A 24,223-nucleotide genomic window follows, 5' to 3' on the forward strand; every position below is an offset into this window, starting at 1 on the left:
ATAAGGCACTAAAACACACACATGCAGGAAATATGGAGAAAGCGGGGATGTGGCTGAGGAAAAGTGACAGTCGCTTCATTGCCGCTGGCTTTATTTTCAAGCAGTGATGGTCACACCATTACTCGGTACATCAGCTCAGCGTGTGTGTGTGTGTGTGTGTGTGTGTGTGAGCTAGAGAAAGAAACAACAAGAGACTTTGTGAGTTCATATAAAGTGGAAATGTTTTTGGATGAAGGCTTCATGAAGTGGTTTCACAATATAACTGTAAACTGCTTCCTACTGCTAACTATGCAGAGATATGGTTTGGCAACAAACAGCTTTTCTTCACAGCTTAGCCGTGGCCACGCCAGCCAGTAGCGCGTGTGTGTGTGTGTCATTGATCTCTGCAAACACTGAAGCGAGTGCGTGGGTGTGTATTGTAGCACAGACATAAGCTGTAAGAATATTGACTGACACATTGTGGAGTCAATAACACTGCCCATCAATTTCTCTAATCTATACCTGCAATTACGTCTCTCTCTGATCAGTGAATGGTTTGAAGCAGCACAACGTGTCACAGTAAAACTCTCAACACGTTCATTGCGTGTGAGTTTGGAGTTGGTGAAGTCCAGAGCCTGTACAGGGTCAGTTTATATCAAGGCAAAACTATAGTCAAGGTTAGGCATGGATACAGGGAGGATGCTCTCGGAGTTCATGATGGCAAAGAGGCTCACTTTACATGGGAGAAGCTGTTACATGAATGCAGCTGATCAGGGAGGATATGAGAGAGCTGGATGGTAATGTATTAATACATAGCTCTGAAAACAGGAGCTAGCTGTAGATGGCAAGTTGCATGAAGGTTGCTAAGCTCACTTTTATGGTATTTCTTCATGTAAATGTTTTTATAGCCTATAACTTGATTTATAGACACAAGCAAAGGTAAAAGCAACATTTGCAAACTGCGAATGCTGCAGTAAATATGAGCAATAAAAAAAAAAAACCTTCCGTCACACTCTCTCTTTTTTCTTTTTTTCCTGCCTCGATGAGGGCCAGCAGCTGCCAGCTATGTGGCACAGGTGACGTGCTGGTGGCTGTGGGAAACAAAATTAAATTTATTGCCATCAAAACTGCCTTTACGGGGGAACGAAAATGAAATTTGCTGTTATCAAAACTGCCATTAATCCTGCACTGACTATGACTGCTGGGTAGATAAAGCACTGAGCTGATCCTGAGAGATCTAGTCTTTTCACATCCAGATGTACCAATGTAATGTAACCCTGGTGTCTGAGAGGTCATACTTTTATTTCAGAGATTACAGTCATCCATCTATGGATTAAATACCACCTTGGGAAATGTTGCTGATCACTGTGCACTATTCGGAAGCAGGAGCAGTAAAACCAATGATCCCTGCAACATACATTTCTTATTGCTGCCTTAAAGTAGTTAGTATGTAACGTAAATGCATAGCCACAGAAGACAATGAAGTAAAACATGCTTTATGCATTGTTACAGTAGCTCATTAACAGCAAATGAAGTGAGCGCCAGTCAGTTCAACTAAAAAAAGACACTGAGTACTAGGTCGGCTCCACTCACACAGTAGGTTGCGAACAAGGTTTACACAAGTGTAAATGTAATATTTATATCATATTCAGGCCCTCATGAGGATGTAGAGAACCTGTGCAGGATAAATGTAAATATAATCCATATTTACAAAACTGATGAATATAGTGAATCACAACAGAAGTTATGTCAAGACACCTTACAGTATATAAGGTTTAATACCTTACCAAATATAACTGTATTCAAAATTATATAAAAAAACCCAACAAAGCCACTTGAGCAAGTACTGGACGACATTAACGGGAGAAACCTCAAGCAGAATCAGGTTCAGCGTGGGCGGCCATCTGCCTCGACCGGTTGAGGAGAGAGCAGCAGGTCGGTAGGGCCAGTAACTGCATTCTGGAGATATCCAGCTCCAAGGCCGACGATGCCTGCAGAAAAGTACAGAGAGAGGGAGACAGAGAGTAGGAAGCACAACAAAGGGAGAGAAAAAACACAAAGTTAATGACATGAAATGGTGGCATTTGAATAGATAGATGAGAGGAGACCTCTAGATTGTTGTTATGTTGCATGTTGTTATTTGTATCTTTGTATCTGCCTTACTGTATTTGTAATGGGAAAGTCAATGCATTTTAAAACTAATGGTTTGGATTCTGACTTGAGATGGGGTATGACAACGCAGCATTTTGCAGGGTGTACCTCTAATTATTTCTGTGTATTTCAGCTATATTTCGGCATTTGTCTGGCTGCCTGTGTGTGCCCGTGTGCCTTTCTCTCCTTTGCACATGATGTTTAAATGTCTCTGTGCTTGCCCTGTATCTGTCTTATTATATATTTGAGCTCATTAATGTTCCATGTGATCGCTCCCTTGAGGTACATATTTGAACAATGTTGTCATTTCAAATAACCTTCCCCCTTATAACTAATAGATGTAACCTCTAAAATTTAAAAGAAAGAGTTTTTCTGAGATTCTTTGGTCCATCGGTACTAACATGCACGCTATTTGGAACAGACAACACAAAAAAATATGGGGGCTTGTGAAAGTAGTAATCAAATTGAAATAAAATGAAAAAATATAAACAACATCAGTCTATGTTCCAACAATTTGTTTATGAAGCTATATGAGAACATTGCAGAGCCTTGACTGAAGCACTACTGCTCACTTTAATGTAACTTTTAGAAATCCTTCTAACACATTATTTTTACTTCATTAGTGAGTTAGTGATCATCCCTGCAATTCTACTTTAGTAATGAGACGCAATGTAACCTCTTATCTGCTGTACTGCACACTGCATTACAGATCGGCCTTCTGCAGGGAATTTATAACACACCCTATATACATTAATTTGGCAGTGAAATAAGCAGACCAGCTATCTGCACCAATTATGATGAATGTTATGTGCAGGTTTCATGGGGAAGACTGTCTTCCATTGCTCACCGCGTGGGGAAGCCGTTGGTGAATTCCCCAGTGCTGCTGTGCTGCACTGCACAGTGTCCTCATTGTTTGACTCACAACAGATTTAGAAAAATGCTTGCAATCTGTTAAATTCATAAGATAATATGCAGAAGCAGAAGATTCAAATTATGATTGGAATGATGTTATGCTAAAGTGGCACTATGCTGGCATGAAGAAAAAGTGAACATACAGCCATGACTGATGACACAATGCAACTGCAACTCTAAAGGAAACAATAGTGACATAAATGAAATATATGCTAGTGCTGTGTTATAGATATTATTATTAGTGGTGGTCAAAGATAATAAAATTACCATAAGATAAATTACAAGTAATGTGGTGCAGTGGTGGAGGGCTGAATGAAACAGATGAATCCAATAAATAGATGTATTGAAATATTAATTTGAATTGACTAAATACTGGAGCCCCTGAAAGAAGGGAGGGGAGTAAATAAAAAGATGTAAATATTTTTTAACTAGCATATTGGTTCTAATGTCTAGCTTGTAAATGGAAGTGAGAATATTGTAGTTATTGCACATATGTACAATGGACATTAAACACACGTAACCACTCAGAAAGTTGGACCCACGAGTAGCGAGTAAAATCTATTGTAAGTAACAGAGTATAATGCTTTCTGCTATATTTTAATCCTAAATGTAAATGCAAACCTTTGTAAAACTGTTCAAGTATAAATTCAAGTATACTCTAATAAGTTAGGTGCTTATTTACCAAATACTTTACTCAATGGACTCAAAGCACCACTTCCCATATATATACAGATGACAAAACAAGTTAACTAAACAGAATGTATCCAGTGATAATGTGTTTTACGTGGCTGTCCATGTGTATTTATAGTTACAAAAACTAACCCACCACACAACAAGAAAATATCATCTTACTATAAACAAAAAAACTGTTGCAGAACCACATACATATTAGGATAGCTGCCTAAATTTGTAGTAAGGGACAACTGATTTCGTGAAGTCATGACGTGTTGCTTAAAAAGCTTACTGTGCAGTTATTTATGGTGTCTGATAAATACAAAATCTAGAAATGTTTCTTTGCAAATCTAAATTTCATTTGACAGTACAGTTCATAGTTAATGCTGTATAATAGTTTTGTTGTGTGTTTTGAGTGAATGGTACAGTACACACCTCAGATCTACTGGGTATTAGTGTAGCACCAAATTATCTCCACATTCGCCTGCATCTTTGGTTCTCTAGTTTATTATATGCCACTCTTTGCTTTCTTTTTTAGTCTATTTCTATTTTTTTTCTTAATTTTTGTCTCTTTACAGTCCTGAGTTTTGAGTTGTGCCATGCATCCTCTCTAATTGGGTTGGAAATAATCATGTTACACTGCTGAATGGCTAAACTGCATCAAAAGACAGTGCTATGTCCCAGTCCTTAGTCTATCTACACACACACACACACACACACACACACACACACACACACACCCCTGGGCTGCCAGAACAGCTGCCGGATGTTGAAATGTTTACCCAGCACGTTGATAAAAAATAAAATAAAAAAACAATACAACAAGTGGATAGAAAAGAAGAAATGTGCAGGAAAATACATTGTGAGAATAAATCATTTCATTAGTGACATGTGCATGGTGCAGGCTAGATTTACACTGATCAGTAGGAGGTTGTGACTGTCCAGCTACCAACAGAAAATGACCTCATCAGCATCTGACGTCATTCATATTTACAAACACATTTGGTTTCACATGTGCATTAAGGCTCAGTGACAGAAGATGAGGGGAATAAACAAACAAAGTGTTTCATATCATGTAATTACATCTTCATTATAATTAACACTGAAGTAATTGAGTACAGCATGTGCTGTTTATATTTACCTTGTTAATCCACAAACATTGGTAAAAGTAGACAGAGATGTGGAGAATATTAGAAAACCTGCACTATACACATGAGAATCATTGGCATCGGCAACGTGTTGGTGAACAACATGAAGAACCAGAAGAGGACAAAATGATCTAGAGGAAGTGCGCAGGAAATGTTTTGAAGTAACTTCTGCCTTGGAGCAGATATGGGTCACACAACGAGCAAACTCATTTCATTCTCCACTGACTTTTAACTTTTTACCCTTCTGTGATTAATATTCGGTGCCCAGATGCCAGCAGGAAAAAAAGTTTGTAACTGAAAAGATGAGAGACCATTTCCACTGTGTCAGATGTAATTAACCTGTTTTTTGCTTTCTCTCCCCCCCCTCCTATTTCCATTTGCCTCTCTCCTCTCTTTAATTTGAACTCTCCCCTTCACCTCTGCCTCCTCCTCCCGTTGACGCCCCTGTATGCAGGCATCGCGCCCTGTGGAGGTGGGGTTCTGTGATGGTAACCATGGTCCCCAGCAGCCGCTATGTCTGCAGCACCCACGCCAGAGAGGAAGACTCCACGAACGACCGCGAGGAGCGCATTTTAGCTGTGCTGGGCATCATTGGAACCATCCTCAATCTTTTAGTGGTCATATTTGTCTATATCTACACATCTGTCACCTAGGGGTTTTTCGTGGGGAAAGAGACGCTGGCACCGGCCCCAGCTTTCCTCCACGCTGCTGTCCTCCTCTTCACATATTTATATACTTAGAAGGTTTGATTATGGAGAACAGGCGCTAAGATGTGAGGATCACTGACAGGGTGTTGAGCTGGATAGTAGCCATAAGTATTTACACATGCACCGCTGCTTATTCCTTGAGACAGCTCTGCTCTGTTAACTAATGACCTCTGCCATACACAAAGTCACAGCTACGTGCAGGTGGAATCCTCTGCACTCCATTTCTCGTACTGAACTGTGTCGTTTTTCAAGACCGCCGCACATATCCAAACGTCGAATGACTGCTGGTCCACTGTGGAATCTGGTGCGTGTCTGTAATTGTATTGATCCATGAGCCATAGCAACACTCTCAGATGGAGTGTAGCTCTTACAGTGTCTTTGATCCAGTGGTAGTCATAATTAACTGTGTTGCATCTTCCATCTTGTTCTTTGAAAGCGTATGGTTTATGTCTTTTCTTTTTCATTTATCTCGCTTCTGTAAGATTGCTTCTGAGATTAAAGATATAATCACTGCCAGTTAAATTTATCTAAAACGTTTGACAAATACAGCACTTTGAGTTCAATTGACCAAATTAGTAGATAGGAAAGGGTGGTAAACTACTTCTAAAAGGACCAAAATGCCAAGTGAATTATCAACAAAGGGACTCTTGGGCCCCCTTGAATCTACTTGAACAGAGCATCAATACAGATTTACAGATACTTACTTGCACCCCTTGCTAGATATAAATTTTTAGCGGTTATATGAGAGTCACTGATAAAGTTTTACATGGACCTAACATGCCCACATCTGAGCACACCAGAGGAGCGATTCCTGGCCGTGCTAGGAGTCATCGGCATCGTGCTCAACCTCCTGCTGCTTCTCTTTGTCTATATATACACATCCATCTGATCTGCCACAAGATCAGTTATAATTTACCTACAGTAGCTGCACCTGTACCTAAGAGCCAACGGTGCCAGTGATCCACACATGTACATATTGTACCTAAGCACAGCCTGGTCCACAGCTGATCTGGTGATTATGATTTTCTAGGTGGGTTTCGGTGCATCGTTATATTGTGATATTCCAATAATGGATGAGAATATGATGAGAGCATTTAAAAGTAGGGATATGCAGAGCATTTGTTCACAGACTGAATCCTTTTGTGGAAAAATGGTGTCGTACATGTTTTTGTATATACAGTCCTCCCAAACGTATGTGCATAATGAAATGTTTACTTAAGCTTATACTGGTGTATTCAAGTGATATGTATCATGCTTTGATCAAAACAACTGATGTAAAAACTGCCATATTTCTAGTAATTCTGTTCGTTTTACATGCTTATTGATGTTGAAAACACGCAGACATGAAACTGGACGGTGCTGATGTTTCAGTCTGTGCAGCAGCAGCAGCAGCAGTGCGCTCTGTGGACAGTTGGTACCACAGATTAATGATATATTTTCTGGTGTCGAGTTTCTGTAAGCCACGCGCAGAGCAGCATCAGCGAGGGCAACGCGTGGAACTGAGGCAACGTCACAAAAGTCAAGACGACGCACTTTTGCTTTGCAAGACCAAGGAGCTGAGCAGCAGGAAAGAAACCAGTGTGTGTAGATTTTCAGAAAAAAGAGGAGATAAAACGTCTGCGCAAGGCCTCGCCATCTGTGATGAAACTAATGAAGGCACAAAAAACTCCCAGAGTTACAACTTTACTGCTGGAGCTGCATGTCACAGTGGATATCATTTTAGGTTTAAGCACTGCGCCTCTAATGGAGGAGCGAACCTAAATACAGCTGACAAGGGAGGAGGAAGGACTGGCCTGAATCTACACTTCATCCTCGTAATTCTTTTCTCCACCAACAAGCTAAAGCCAGAGAAGACATAGTACTGAGAGCATCCGCGAGGCTTTACTCTCATTTCACACAGCACAATGCTTTTATATATCGGTACACTCCCACCTGTAAAAAGGACTTCATTTCATACACCATCAGTCAGAGGCTCTGGGAAAGACACAATAAAAAGAACCCGAGGAACAAAGTGAAATACCAGCAACTCTGACTGCTCACTTAACCTACTGCAGTTTTACATGTTGGCTTGTGTGATATGTGACAAGCATTGCATATTAAGTTGTTACATTGTGTATGTATGCTCTACGTTTTGGTATCAATTTGCCAGTCAGTGTTTCGTTTGGATGGGTAAAGAAATCCTAAAGTGACCATCACCTTATCAGAACACGTTTGGGATGAAACTCAACAAACCTTTGGTTCAGGAAACAACTGCATTTTTATACGGAGGCTACAAAAAGGCTGAATGGAAAGGGGGCTGCAGTTTGTCAGCTAGAATAATCAGCATTATAATAATTATTGGTTGATTTGTTCAGATCCAGCTTCCGATTTTTTACATTAATGTAAAACTGACTTACAGGGCTCTCTCTTACTCACCTTCATGCTCTCAAACATCGGTCCTTCTTTTGACAAGAACCCTTATTAAGTTAGGTCCTAGGTTTTTAGCTGAAAGATGCATCTTAATGTGGAGCGCTGCTGTCAAAGACTGCAGCCTGGCAGCAGTGCAGCAGTTGAATTTGTATCAGCATTTGATAATACGATTTCTTGGCTTGTTTCACCTACTTGTAGCAAAGTAGCTGTGCGTAAGTACAGCATTAGACTTTCTTTCTTTCTTTTAACGCTTTTTGGCAGGAAATCTCATTGACATCAATATCTTAAAACTGGAAATGATCCATAACAATAAAACAAAGTTGTAGTAAACCATATGTTTTATTTCAATCCTACAATTACGTCTGAACCTTCAAACCCTGAGGCCCACTCAAAGACAGGTGTACACGTGCACATTCTAGCTACTTGTATCTCACTCTGTCTGAATAATTTTACACCATCTTTCAGTGCACATCAGAAGACTGCCAGTGTGCTGAGGCCGATGTGACTTTCACATTTACGTCCTGTCACATCTAGTAATTGTACAATGGAGATTGTAAAGCTAAATCGAAGACAGTATGAGCCACCTTTGGTTTGCCAGACATCTGCTGTCCGACTGTGACGGTCAGGCCACAGCTGTGCGGAGGCACATTTGAACACAGCTACTATGAAATAGCTGCTTGTACTGGAGATATTTTTGGTGCACTCACATTGATGTTAGCAAACAAACAAAATGAACAGGAACAATCGCTGGTTTAACGCTTAACACACAGCCCTGCTTTCTTGCAAGCACTCTTTGTAATTCTATAATTTAGTTAATAAATCTTTTAATAATGCTTTAATCATCAGTCAGATTCTATTAGTTGTGAGCTGGAGGAACGTGCATCATTTAATGAGGCTACATTCATTATTAAACAATTAAAATTGCATGCACATGCAGTGAATAACAAACGTTATCCCTACGGTATTACCAAATAAAGGAAGATTAAAACAATGATTTTACACAAACCATTAATGGGAAACATTTTCATCGACCTGCATTATGAGGCGTTAGTAGCATATTTACTAAAGTATAAGAGGCAAAAGTAAATATATTGTACTTTCATGTGAAGATTTTATAATTTTAATACATTATAAAAACTCACAACTCTCCCACAACCAATGGTTAAATGAACCAAAAACAGTTTTAGGGTTTTAGATGTTATCACAGTTTCTGTCGCCTTGATCAGGATTGTGTCAGAAATGAACACCACTGAATTCAAAATGTAAAACTAGTATTTAGCCTCAGCAGCTTTTGATGAATCAGCCTAACTCCACTGCTACAGCACCTGAGCTGGAACATATTGTGCATTCTGCATGAAGTTCAAGTGTTTAGTTGAGACCAAGATAAAACTCACTGCGAAACAGACCAATTAGAGTAGAGAGCCTTGAGGGTGAGTCCTAGCCATCTGCTGTCCCAACAGATATTCAGCCACCTCCTCAATGTGTACACACACACACACACACACACACACCAATTAGTCAAAAATGACAATGCTTTTATGTTTTTTTTATTTTTTACATTTTACAATGCCTGTGCACAATAATGTTTGAATAATCCTACACAGTAAATAGGCTAATACGTGCACACGCATTATGTTATGGAAATAGTCTTCAACGCCAGGAGATAAAAAGATGCATCGGAGTACACCTGCGACCTATCCATTGCCTCAGGCACGGACAAAACAGTGTTCACGGTGTTCAAAGACAGGGAAATATTCATCCTGAGTCCGGATTCAAAAATGTTCATTGTGAGTCTGAGCGAGTTTGTAGCAGCGTTGAGACAAACTCATGTTTTTTCATGATTCTTGAGCTGAATTGCTTTTTAGCATTAGAGGGCTCACTTGACACAAACTGCCTGAGACCAGACTAGAAAAAATAATGTGAACAAGAGGATCCCCAAGATGTTTTAATTACGTTTAGAGCAATGCAACTGAAAAAATAAAGGATGCAAATATTCACTGCCTATTTTGAACAGATGCAGTTTTATTTAACTGTAGACCGAAGCAGTGCAGGACTGCACAGACAGTCTGAGAAATGATCCACTAACCAAAGTCCTGTGTGAGATGCTGATCATTTACAGACTAACATCCCAGGACATTAGCTGCTATACAACACTGTAGATTTGGAAAGTTCCCATTTGGTTCAATCAGTAAATGAAAAGGTTATATTGTCTATAATGCATCCTATACAATGGTGTATCAACATCATCTCAGTTTCTGATGAAGCTGGCAAAGGAACAGATGCTGTGGGATCTGATAATTGTGAGATCTGGTGTAGTTTTTTGTAATATATATAAACTGGACTATGTTATAACATAGTTATGGCAATAAAAATGGAAAATGCCAGGAGTTTCATAGTTGTTGGATGTTAATGGCAAATCTTACCTCTGTAAAATAAACCTCTTTGGTAAAACCATAACTGTTGCTGTTGTAGCCTCTAGCTCTATGCTGCTTTGATTAGATTTTTTTGGGGGGAATTATTTTGGATTTCCTTTTTCTAGACTATCCAGGTATGTGATGTGGGTAGCTGGAGTACGAGAACAAAAAAATCGAACTTGAAAATATATTTGAAGTTATTTTGTTTTGAAATCAGAGAAAGTAAAGACTAATGTGACTGTAGACCAGCTGCACATATGCACATTACGTGCTTGCTATGGATTACATACAACGCTGAATGAAACGAATGAAAGAAAATGTGTGCAGAGTGTGTTTTCAGTTTCCATTTTCATGCTGGTGATGGTTCCAGATTTTTGCTGCTCTGATGACTCTGTCCTCCAGATGATGTTGTCCTGTTTAAGTAGAATCATTGAAATGAGTTGGAATAACTAGATTAAGGTCTAGTGGTGTATTCACACTTTCACTTACTATCAGTGGGATTAGATTTGAGTGTTGTTGTTTTTTTCTGTTTCTCCCTTTAGCTCCTTTAAAGGGTTTATTCTTCTGGCTTGTCAGTGGGATGCATCCTAATTCCATGTTGTCTTTACTGCACCAGCAATATGAAAACAAGGTTTTCACCCACGGATCGGAACTTCATTTAAATACTATAGTTACAACGGGAGACCTGTGCTGTTTTGTGCAGCCATGTTCAGCCAGCCAGATAAACTAACAGTGTTTCCTCAGGCACCCTATGAGACAGCCACTGACCTGGCTAATATGGGTGGCTGCCCTCTATGTGCACATACACACAAAGACACAACGCATGCATACACACACACACTCGTACACACCAGCCTATAGATCTAACTGCAGCTTAAATGTATCGTCTAGTATGATTTAATAATCTAGTGACTCTTTCCGCTCCTCCTGTTCTCCCTTACCCCCTGCCTTTCTCTGTGCAAACATTTATGTTCTGTCCTTAATGTCTTTGTCCATTGTTTGCCCTGTTCCTATTTTAGTTTTTAGTTAGTTTGCCAGCTCAAGCATGAACCACGTCCCTAGCTCGGAGCCTCAAGCTACTGTCACTGGAACAAGGAAAGATGTTTTATGTAAACAGTAATATTATGTTCTCGCCTGTTGAGTGTAACAATTCCCTCAGAAGCTCACCTAGCCTTGAAGAAATATACATTGCATACTTTACTTTGTATACTTTGCTTATGTTTGTTGTATCTAGGCTACTTCAGATCAGTGGTCGATGCACAAAAAAAAATTATTATTATTTCAAAACAATATCCATACAGCTACTGTACTGTAAACCAGAAACCAGTTCAATGTGCAGTGACAGTAAAGTTGTCCAGACAAGTGCAGGTCTTTTGAAGGTCCTCACTTGTTTAATACAACAAGCTGCAATATATGATTGTGTATGATGTTTTTTTAGATTTCACCATTAGATTGAAATATTTTCTACCTGCCACTCCTGCATGTAGCCTAGTTAACATTAACTACATTGTTTCACAAACAAGTCAAAGGTCTTTTAATTGGATATCATGTAGTAGTGAGAGCTCCAGAAAACTCACATTCACAACTTAAACACTACATTATAATACGGTTATTTGATACTGTCATATTACATAACGATCATACAAATTTTCCAGTGAGCATATAACATGAGTTTCTGAGGAACTAACAAAGCCTGGTGCAGCACAGCTGAGGCTGTGGGAGGCACACACACACAAACACACACACACACACACACACACACACACACACACACACACACACACACACACACACACACTGGAAAGAGAGTAAGATATCTGGGACTGAGAGAAATGCTTCTTCGTCTCTCCAATCAATTGATTAATGGCTTCTTTTACTCCCTCCATGGTCTGTTAATACCGTGTTAGTACAGGAAGAAGAAAATAATAACAAACAAATAAAGTTCCAGTGATTTTTTATATTTTGAAAGGTTTTGGTAGAAACTCTTTACTTAAAGAGCTTTTTGGAAGATACATCATCAGTTTGGGTGAGATGTCACTTTAGTCACTTGTTCCTCCTCAGTGCTGGACTACATATTCTTCAGGCTAATTAAGTCAAATTATCATTCACATAGGCTAGACTAGTGGTATTGGATCTGGATAACAAATGGCCTGAAGGAGCCTCACTGTGACCCTCTGCCCCTCAGCACCGCCTATAATGAAGCCTCAGTGGATCTCTATTATTAGGGCTCTCCAATTCCACAATGGCAAATACTCCTCTGTCTGCTTTAAGCATGATGGATGGGAATCAGCACTGTACTATGTGTGTGTGTGTATTATTTTTAGCTTGATAACTGTACGCTCAACAATGAATGATGATGTAAAGGGTCAACTCATTCCCTAAAGTAAACTGGACTGGTTTGACATGACAGTGATTAGTAGATTTACGTGCAATTTAAAGTTCTCCTTTATCTCCACGTCGTCTTCAGTCACACAGTCAGATTCAAAGTAGCGAACTGCATCCATCACACTTAAAGGCAAAGCAATACTCACAACACACACATACAGTATACATGCACACATACGCACACACAAACAAGTAAGTGGTCTCTTCACTCCCTTGGTAATATACCCTCTGGACATACACAGAACTTTGAGCCAACTACATATGACCCGACACAGAAACAGTGGCTGGGCAGCTGAGCAGCTTCTTGGCCTTGTGTGACAGTGTGTGCCCTTCGACGCACAGCAGAACAAAACCGCGTCTCTTCAGTCTCTCGTTTATCACAGACCTGTGGGCCTCTGGAGCAGGGAGACAAGAGGATACAGACTCAGGGTTGAGTCTGTAGTAGATTTTCTTTGCTCTCAGTGAGTTTGGACGGTGAGAAATGGAGCCCACCACGCCAACTGAGCCAAGGAGTGACAGCGGAAAGAGAAAGAGCAAAGAGGTAATTTCTTTTTTTTTGTACAAAAAAATTGACAAAACCTTTTTGAGAAGTCAGCTCACTTATCTTTAAAAACAAAATACATGATAGTTGCTGTGGTGTTTATGACTATATTTTACAGCAGGTCACCATAGAACATGTCTCACTGCAACTGATGCAATAGAAGAAAAAATAAACTAGAGTCAAATAAGAGATGATAGGATGCAATACAAAATAATATGTGTCAGGTAAATAATTTAAATACAACTTATACTGTAAATTAATAATAGTAAATAATTCACTGGCCACTTTACAACGTGCACCTGTACAATCTACAGGTGCACCCTGTTTATACAAAGGAAGAGCCAAAACATTAGACACACCTCTAAACATTATGTACTCCTGTACGACTCCACCAGCCACTATGAACATAACATTATGAGAAATTATAACCGTGTTAAGGTAGAATTCATGGCAGAGCTGCTGGACTGCATTAGATTGTACTGGTGTACCTAATAAAGTGGCCACTGAGAGTATTATACTGCACATGCTACAATGATACATAAAGTGTGTGCTGAATTTAGCTGCAAATGTTGAAATACAATAAAACCGAGAGGAACAAAAATCTGTTTAATAGAATAAAATATTTTGTCTTTGAAAGAATTACAAACAACTTATACATTACATTAGACACATAAATTACATAGACATCACATAGACGTCATATGTGCAGTAAAAACTGACTAATGATTGGACTGAATAAAGCAATAAATAGAGTAGACAAAAATACATTAGAACAGTTTTAGCAGATAAGACACAAGAAGAGAGCGAGTTGTGTATTTTTGTAATGTCTCGATGGCGCCATCTGATGGCTAAAAACATGCAAGACACTCAAACTTAATTGGATGACTGAACTGCACAAGCTGGCCACTCACTGGCGTTACTGTCTTCTCCGTCTCTTTCAGGCAGCTGATTCTATCAGTGTGCTTTCTGACTCGACCCAGTGCAAAGTGGACCCTGACCACATGTTTGGCATTGTGGGTATTGTGGGTACAGTCCTTAATCTGCTGGTAGTGGTCCTGGTATACATTTACACTCCAGTTTGACAAGTCCACATGCAGACTGTACATGTGAAGGGATGGACATGTGGATAAATGATGTATGCACTGAACTGATGGATGGAAGAACAACCAGAAGGACAGGACAGCCTGCTTTGGTGTTCAGTCTGACTTGTAGATGTGTCGATAACTGTCATTAGGTTATCTCAAAATTAAAGTCGTTGATTTTGTGTGCATTAACAGCCTTTGCACATGAATTTTCATTTGATAGTGAGTTAGTGGACAAGATGCATGGGAGGAGAGCGTCCCCAGACAGAATCTAAGTGAAAACACTGCAGTTGTGTGGAATGTGCTGTAACTGTACATTTGTTTACAAAGGCACTACTCTGTTGATGTTTTTTGAAAATAAATTCATATTTATAACCAACTGATTTCAAGTGACAAACTTCTTCAGAGTTGTTTCAATTGTCTTCACTGTACTTTCACCAATTAACCACCAGGACAACAGCCACCGGCTCTTGTCAACATGTTATCTATATTTCCAGCATTGAGTCTGACAGGAAAATCAGATGCAAAACATGCAAGCATAGATACAAATATTTACAGAGAATTGCAGGAAAAATAGATACTGTCAGTAACTTCCTGCAATAGCTGCAAAGCATGACTTAGCAACAGCAGCTTTCTCTTTACAAAAGTCTCCTGAGCTCCAGACAGTACATGAAAGAAACAGCGAACTAAGCTAACATGTTAGTTTTTACAGCTTGAGTTTGAGTCTATGATGTATTTTAAAAACACTGATTAGTTAGGCACAGGACCACTGTGATTATTTGGATTACTGAGGTTAATATCAGGCAGTATTTGACAGCTGGTGATGATGTCAATCTTCTCAGAGACAGCCTTCAGGTCATCCAGGATTAATCTGATGCTGTGGGAGGCACTGATGATAGCGCCCTGCGACGTGTTCAGCTGAGCTGTGGCACTGCGCACCTTTCAGGAGAACAGTCAAGTAATACTATCAATGTCAAGTTCTGAATCTCCTACACACATCAGCTCTAGAGAATACATGTGGGTGCCTCTGTGGAAATAATGTGGTATAAAGAGTATAAAAAGTATTTTGTATATCATAAGTCTTCTGAGTGAAACACAGGAGTGTACCTCTCTGCTTGCGCTGCCATAAACCTGCCGAAGTGTCTGACCAACATCAGAATACAGCCGGCTGTTAGACTCTTGCAGCTTCTGTTGTAAAAGTGTGTCACCTAGAAACAGAGTAACATACTGAAATAACACAGAACTAAATGGAACTGGCCTTCCTGCATTGGGTAAGGTTTTATAAAAACCAACCTCGATAAAAAAAAGGTATAGATAATAAACAAGAATGGAGAATAAACGTGAATTAATAATTAAACTGCGTCTCAAAATGTAATGAGGATCGTTAAAGGCAGCTGAAAGCTGGAAACAGGACCAATGAGTTTAGAGTATTCTGTTACATTATAGGTACTGATATTGGAAGAAATGTTGATCACTCAGTTCTGATCGGCATTTCTCACCCTGTGGCCTGTGTGTGGGGCTTGGCCTGTCCTCCACTACTGACTGTACATCAGGGTGGTCTCGGACCACTATGAGAGGAGGCAGGTCTCTCCTCAGGATCTGAGCGCTCTCCTGTTTCACTGCAGAGGCTCGGTCCGCATGCTCCTCCTCAGCCTCACTGTCTGTTTCAGACGCCTCTCCCGGAACCTGACAGCATCCGAGGTCACAGAGAAACCAAGGTGTAAATTCACGACAGGAGAAGTGGAGACATTGACGTTTATAAAAACACACTCTTCTCTCTATAACATTATCAACACACACACACACACACACACACACACACACACACACACACAGACGCAACCTTGGCTCCGACTGAAGCAGCTGGCGGAGCAGACAGGGAGGTGATGTAGACCTCATCATCGGAGTCTGTCTCAGACGCCTCGCCCTGCACCACTATCTGGTACTTGCTGGACATGACTACACACACACACAGATGTCAGGTCCGGTGAAAAAGTGTGGACAGCTACTGTATCTAAATTTCGGTAAGATCAACACTAACGAAAGCAATATAAAGGGCTCCCCTTAACTCAGCAAGAAGCAATACTGTACTACGACTACTACTGTAATAGTGGGTAAAGGATCAAAATGTATAAAGTTGGTTGATACGTGAAATAAATGCAGAAAAACCTTCTCTGTGATATGAAAAACACAAATCACATGAGCAGACAGGAAGTGGTGTTTAGGAAGAGCCAATCAAAACTGGGGCACTCTGTCACGTGACCATGCACGTATCATAACGTGATTGGACGACATAACAGCCCCGATCAAGGGTTTGTTTGTAAGCATTAGCGGTGTACACCGAAATACTGTGCGAGGATAATCGACCCTGTCCTGTATACAGTATGTCTTTCTATCCGATATAAGATGCTTTGCTTCCCCCTGGGTGTTGTAGCACATGTTATTTATGTCACCCGCTGCCAGTGGACAAATATTTGCCTTTCTTTAGATAAACCCAGCTAGCTCCGCTCACGTCGATATCTAGAGGTGCCCTGGTGTTAATATCGAGTACAACTAGGGACGCAGTGTTGTGTTGATGTGCTACAAAACCTTCTGACAGGTACGTTAGCGCTATAATTACAGCAGATTTACTCGATTCGTTTACATTTAGTACTACTTTTTATCCTATATACATGCATTGCTTAGTCCTTATTCTCTATCATATGCTGAGATAGGAAAACAGTTATCACGGACTTAATAATATTGCTAGCAGACAACACTAGCTCTTCGAAGCTAACTGTCTAACTAACGTTAGCTAACACTAAACTGCGACACGGACTGTTCACATTTACTGACGTGTTTTGTCTTTTGGAGGACACCTAGCTAGCTCAGGTGAAACCGTTTCACTTTAGCGTGGTATTGTGATGCTTATTTAGCTGTGTGTGTTCCTCAGAAATGGCAGACGAGACCCTGTTCGAATTTCTTCATATGGAGATTGTGTCACATGTTTACAAGGAGCAGCAATCCGGCAAAGGAGAAATGGACAACAAGGTGTGCTTAATAAAGGCGTGAATCAATCAGTTCACACATTGTCTAGTTACAGATAAAACACAGCCTTGAGTTTGATGGATTCATCTCGTAAAATACCATTACATACACACATCATCTATAACTAGTCATAGTAATCAATCATGATAGCTCAACAGTTACAAGTAAACTAAGTGGTAATCACTGACCATGTGTCTTAGTCTCAGGCTTCAGTAAGAAACTTTATTGTAGAGTCCACACAAACATCGTACAGTACACATACTAACACACATGAAGTTTGTTCTTGCCCAGTAAGAAAATAAACCACTTGAGTATCCTCTTTTCAGGACAGAGCTGCTAGTGTTTCTGTTCTCGAAGGCATGGGATTCAGGGTGGGACAAGGACTCATTGAGAGGTACGTAAGCAGAAACATACTGTCTCTGTATCACTATACAGCATGTGCAGTGTGACATGTACCCTCACAAGTGATACATTATGCTAAGGTGACATTTGCTCTGTCTAGGCTGACCAGAGACTCACCCAGCTTTAAGGATGAGCTGGATATAATGAAGTTCATCTGTAAAGACTTCTGGACAAAGGTGTTCAGGAGGCAGGTTGACAACCTCAGAACAAATCATCAGGTAAAATAAAAGTGTAGAGTAACAAGTTATCTGTGGCCAGGAATACAGTGACTACTGTGTGTGACTACTGAGGCTATGTTTGTTTTCCACCACAGGGTACCTATGTTCTGCAGGATAATAAGTTTGCTCTACTGACTCAGCTTTCCAGTGGAAAACAATACCTGAGTCAGGCTCCCAAGGTCAGTGTCTTTCTCACACACATACACATAAGCAACAGAATAAGAAGATGTAGGCAATTGAAGTATTGTATTTTGATACGTATATAGCCAAATACATGTGGCGTGATTTTATTGACATTTGTATTTATGTGTGTGTGTGTGTGCATTTTTCCCCCAGTATCTTGCTTTTTCATGTGGCATAGTGAGAGGAGCTCTCTCTAATTTAGGCCTGGACAGTGTGGTAACAGCTGAGGTCTCCGTCATGCCATCATGTAAGTGCCACCAGAAACCACATCATGAATGTCTTTATTGGGGGAAAGTGTGAGGTGGTGTAACATGCTGACTAGTTACTATTAGTAGCCACGCTGATGTTACCCATGTCTTGTGTGGTCAGGATATGTTCGATAAGATTCACTGGACTGATGAGTTAACCTTGAGTAACATACTTAATACCTGCCAAGCTGGATAGTTTACCTCTCTGTCATTGTGTCTTCCAGGTAAGTTCCAGGTTGTGATCCAGAAGTTGTGACCTGGTCATCTCTGCTGCTTTAGTGCTGATGAACAGGACACTATGGGGTTTGGTTAATCTTAAAGACATGACAGCAATTCATGGCCTCCTACTGAGCAGTTTAACAACAGAGGGAATCAAACTCTACTCTGATTTCCACAGTTGGGTCCAACAGGACTAGCCAAGTTCTGCTGACAACAGGGACCCTTGACAGGACAAACAGCCCTTAAGGCTTTCATTTTACTGGTGTTACTGTGATACAGAACAAGATTAATTTTATTTCTTAAGCATCTTCATGTTTCCTCATTTGAACTTGATCATGTCTGATGTTCTCAATTCTAGTTTTAACTAAATAAGTGGTGCCTGGTCCTGACTGTCCCCACTTGACTGTGCTTTGAAAAGAAATGTTCACTGTCGGTGGCTGTGAATAAGAGAATGTGAATGCTAAGTAAATTTTATTTAGAATTGTTTGTAACGTTTTGCAATGTTGAGTGCAAAAAAAGAAATAACCGAAAAAGAAAAAAAATATTAAAGATAGAATAAACAGCAGAATCTGGTGTAAGACATTGCTTCAGATGATATTTGAGGGCTGTCAGTTGCCATACTGTCTCTTTTGAAATCTATCCCAAAGGTAGCTAGTGGGGCTTTGAAACTCATTTCACCTGGCAGACCAAATTCATTATTCATCACTTGTTTCTCTGCAGACGCACATAGAAGCTGTAACCAGCTCCTGGTGCTTTGCTCTGCCTTTTAGCAGATTGCCTCTAGAAGGTGGGTGTTTCATGTGTTATTATACATATTATTATTTTCGTACAAAAATGTACATTTACTTCCATTTGTACAGCATAGATATGTAAATGTATAATCATGAGGTTTCCTAGCATACAGTGAGCTGCAGATATGACTCAATCATATTTTAAGGCATTCCACATAGATTTTTGGCCCACCTCAGAAAAAGACTACAATTAAAAAAAAAAGACAACAATAAAAAAAAAAAAAAAAAGGGATGCAGAAATCCACCTTTCGGTAGATGCTGTTGCCGCTACCTTCCACTAGAGGGACACATAAAGCTGTCTTTATTTTTCTGACAGCTCATTCAACTACCAGCCAATGTGCTATTTTGAAAAGCCATGCTAACACCCCTTGTGTGTTGTGTGTTGTGAAAACAAAAGAAGGTTAATGTGTAATGAACGTGTTTTTTTTAGTCTGTATAACATTTACAACACATTTCACAGTGAGCATTAGCAACAGTAGTTCCATCTCCCATCATCCCTGCTTAAGTTCTTAACGTTTCTTTCATGTTTTTGATCCATATCATGAGCTTTGTATTAAGAGGTCCGACTGTACGTGAGTGTACAGTTTTGTACCACCAGGCTATACTCCAACTGTAACTTCAATAAAACCACGTGGTCAACCTGAGGTCTAAATGAGTGTTTACAATATGCTCACCTCGGTTCGGTTCAGTCCAATCCGCAATCAAATTTGGTACAGTAGTTTACCTTTTAGACCCTCTGGATTTTTGTATACCACTACACTGACATTATTGCACTCGTTTGTGGATTGTGGTGCTCATTCTGATGTTTCTTTCCTGTCTTTGCTCTAATAAAATGCCCTGACTGTGTCCTGGTATTCCACTGCCAGCGGTTTAACAGTTTTCCACAATAAACACATGCCACTTCTATCTATTTAATGTGCTCCTAGAATCTGTCTCTCCCAGGCTTGGTCCTGAAAGACTGCTGTGTGGATACTACTTTCTATCATAACAACTTCAGTGGATAAAGGTCAGTCACTACTGTAAGGCAAGAACAAGCTTAGTAGCCAGCTGATACACACCACTCATGCACGTATCCTATACAGACAATGAATCTAGACAACCCTTTAAAACACAGTACATGATGCACAGGCATGAAAACACCAGCAAAAATAAAAATGTAAAAATGGTTTCTGGGCACTCAAAGAAGCCTTTGCAATTTACATACTGGATGCATGGACTTTGAGAGGCTCTAACAAAAGACCTTCCATTGGTTATACAAGAGGAAGTGTAGGATCCAGTGATTTTGGAGCTTGACTGATTCTAGGGATTAAAAATCAGGATATATAAGCTTCAGCTCAATCAGTTTTGAGCCTTCTTTTTAAAACTTTCTCATGAAAGTCCCCCAACGTAATGGAAGAACAATCCTGCACTGGAGCACTCCTTTAATATAGTCTTCAATTTTGAGTTGGCACTCGAACTGTACTTCATTCAGCATCGAGGCCCTCAAGACAAGAGTACTTGAATGAGCTTCAAGAAGATTGGTTCAAGTAAAGTTAAATATGGTGTCTAGCTATAAGTAGCCAACTATCAGCCAACCCCTGCTGATCGGCATAGTGTTAGTTAGTGTAAGATATGTGGTTTTGGGAATTTCTATACAACTGTAGAAATTCAGAGAAAGGAGAAAACAGTCAGGAAAATTGAGTTGGGCGTCTGCATAAATGTGCAGCACCTGACTAAAGCCCACTCTTTTACCCATTTGTTGCAACCCATTAAACACTTAGCCCAAATCCTCTCTGCAAAGAAGAAAAAAAAATTCAGAAGTAGGGATTAGAGAGAAAGCCTGGGAGGGGGTAGACTTGTAGAAAGTTGGCGGAGGAGGAGACAGAGTGGGCAGGAGGAAAATGAGCTGGAGAGAATGAAGAGCCTCTACAGGAGGCTGGGGGGAAATGAAAGGCAGAAAATAGAAGTTTATTACAGGTGGGGGCGGAGAGGAAGCAGTGCAGCGAGAGAGAAATATGACGAGGGGGTCGGGATGACGAGAGGAAACGGAGAGGGTGTGAGAAGTTTCTTATATTTAAATGACTCACTGACGGTATGAAGCGGGGGACTGGCTCCTGGAAGAGCAAAATCAAGGGGACAACAGTGAGGGGTTCAGCGGCAGCTGTTTGGTGCTGCTCTGCACGGCTCCGCTCCCCTTCCTCCTGCTGTACCCTGCATCACAATGTCACCACGACGCTCACAAAGAGGAGCGGTGAATGGAGGGAGGGAGGAGAATGGAGGAGGGGGATGTTCAGGGGTTAGAAGAAAGAGAGGAGGTGTGTGTGTGTGTGTGTGTGTGTGTGTGTGTGTTTGGGGGGGGGGGGGGGGGTGCAAGTAAAACCAGCATTCACTCTCTCAAATTGATGACTTGCTACAATTCAGAGACATTGTCCACATAGACTGGCTAAAGTCTCTAGTGTGACAAAGTGACAGATTATTGATCTGAGTAAGATTTCCCACAAGCAGCTTTGTAGCCTGTTTGGAGAAGCAAATGACAAAATCTACACAAAAACTTAAACAAGCTCCGCACTCTGCACTGTACGATCCCAGCATATTCAAATAAACAAGCAAAAGGTCTTCATCAAGCATCGGCACCTGTGGATACATGTAGGATGTGCATATCCTACTTTCTGTTACAAATGAATCAGCAATAGCATAGTAATCCCTAGCTTTTGCTACTTCTACCTACTTATTCTGGATGTTTTTAGTCCACCATCGTGCAGCACTTAAAGAATGTAGGCATCTGCCGCCTCAAAAGGCCTGTCTCAGTTTCCTAGGAGCATCCTAACAAACCTGCAGACAACCAAGCTGCCGTTTAACAACCTGTAAGATCTCGCAACATGCCGCCTGCTTTCATCCTCTCAAATTGCCACCATCCCTTTATCTCCCAACGTCTTTTATTCACACTATTACCACTGCCATTACCTTTTTTCCTCCTCGCCTACTCATTCAGCGTCCTCCACTCGTGTATAGTTAAGAGTGAGATTCTTTCTCTCGCACACACAAACACAAACTTTGTCTCTCGGGACCATATGTTGACCTGCAGTGGACCTGAATACAGCCATCTGTCTGCCTTTCTTATGTCCCATGGGGCAAGAGTGTGGGAGAATGTAAGACGCAATACAACACACACATACACACACACACACACACACACCCAAGCATAGAAACCATACAAGCACACACACGCCTTTAACCCCTTCACGGCCACTAATCACTCCCAGACAGACAGCCCATCTCATGTTAACAGTGACAAGATAATAGCTGCTGTGTGCGGTTTGCATGAAAGACAGATTCTTTGAGGGTCAACCATGAGTGTGCAGCTTTATCCCCGTCCCCCCCTTTTTTTTCAGCAACCATGTCAATGGAAAACAGCACTTTGTGTATGTTTATCTCAAATGCATTCAGTATTTACTGATTTTTATCTTAGATCACATTTGCACTAAATAAATATAGTTTCACTTAATAAAGGGCAAATCATACACACAGAGCTCCCCCATTGAGGAAGAGGTAAAGGGATGTATTTTAAGGAAAGGAGGGGAACAATGAGATGGAGGAAGGATGGAAGCAGCGGAGGCAGTGAGGGAGAAGGGAAATGGGTGGGATCCCAGCTTTGGTAAGATTAAACCCCAAACAAAAGGCTTCTTATCTCCACATGAAATCTTACTGGCATGACTACACACGCACGCACAAGTGTCTTCCTATCCTACAGCCCAGTGGCTGGGGCAGGCATGACTTGACAAATTTGCAATTAGAAATTTTCTAACAGCTTCTTACCATATAAAGCCCACATTGTAGCACTTCCTCACTTTAGTCAGCTGTGGGTATTTGAGAAGACATGTTTTAGATACACTCGATTATTTACGCCCTTTCCTCCTCGTGTCAGAAAACATGCAAACCTTATAAAATATACTGTTTATTTGAATACCCACACTTGTCATTCTGAGGAAACTGTGCCACAATAAGAGTATTAAAAAAGTTTTGAAAGCTCTGTATGCTGCGTTTGCCACAGAGCTGTCTAAGGTTACAGTGGACATCAACCATTTATACACTAAAGCCAAGTTATCCATTGGAGAGCTTTATCTTGACATTTGACATTGCGTGCAGATCAGGGCGAAAGCGATCTACGATGAAAACCATAAATGACAGTTCACTGGTTTCCTGTTTGTTTCCTTCCTGTACCCGTGCATCTAAGGCTTCACATGTGAACTCTGCAGCAAATGTTACTCTAACAGCTTATACGCAAGCAGGCAGGAAGTTAAAGTAAACATACTCGAGCCCTGTAACTTCTGCATTGCCTCAATTCAAGGTTTCGGAGCAGGTGTGTTGTCGATTTGACCTCTAGAGGATAAATGAAACCCCTACAAGGGTGAATATGTAAAGTACAAACGTGAAAACAGTCAATTTAAAAAAAACAAAAACTTTATTTCCAGTACAAAAAAAAGCAAAAGAAACCCAAATATATTAAACTTGATACAAGCATTAACAACTCAAAGTCCTCTATAAATATGTTAAAATAAATTAAAGACATTAATTTACTAAAGATTATCACCTTTAACACTAAACATGTTCTTGAAAAGGCAAATTTAAATAGACCAGTTATAGCATGGAGTCTGTTCTTCTAACCAACTACATCAAAAAAACAAAAAAACACTAAACAGCCAACGTTTTTAAAACACTAATGCATACACACCCTAGCCCTACAGTATGCACCTAT

At 40.4% G+C, this 24,223-nt stretch overlaps 2 protein-coding genes across 2 annotated transcripts; one reads left to right on the top strand and one right to left on the bottom strand.

Annotated features, from left to right (window-relative positions):
- Nucleotides 1-14,868: 14,868 nt before the first annotated feature.
- On the bottom strand, nt 14,869-16,605 carry bloc1s3 (biogenesis of lysosomal organelles complex-1, subunit 3). Its single transcript, XM_026363841.1, has 4 exons — nt 16,244-16,605; nt 15,900-16,086; nt 15,508-15,608; nt 14,869-15,339 (listed from the first exon to the last, which is right to left on the bottom strand). The coding sequence occupies exons 1-4, from the start codon at nt 16,355-16,357 to the stop codon at nt 15,151-15,153; spliced, it is 591 nt and encodes a 196-aa protein (XP_026219626.1). The 5' UTR covers nt 16,358-16,605; the 3' UTR covers nt 14,869-15,150.
- A 258-nt stretch (nt 16,606-16,863) lies between these two features.
- trappc6bl (trafficking protein particle complex 6b-like) lies at nt 16,864-20,398 on the top strand. The gene is made up of 7 exons (XM_026341759.1): nt 16,864-16,999; nt 17,333-17,430; nt 17,754-17,821; nt 17,930-18,047; nt 18,143-18,226; nt 18,384-18,477; nt 18,703-20,398. The coding sequence occupies exons 2-7, from the start codon at nt 17,335-17,337 to the stop codon at nt 18,732-18,734; spliced, it is 492 nt and encodes a 163-aa protein (XP_026197544.1). The 5' UTR covers nt 16,864-16,999; nt 17,333-17,334; the 3' UTR covers nt 18,735-20,398.
- The last annotated feature ends 3,825 nt before the right edge of the window (nt 20,399-24,223 follow it).

The sequence above is a fragment of the Anabas testudineus genome, chromosome 13 (assembly GCF_900324465.2).
Source record: "Anabas testudineus chromosome 13, fAnaTes1.2, whole genome shotgun sequence".
NCBI lineage: Eukaryota > Metazoa > Chordata > Actinopteri > Anabantiformes > Anabantidae > Anabas > Anabas testudineus.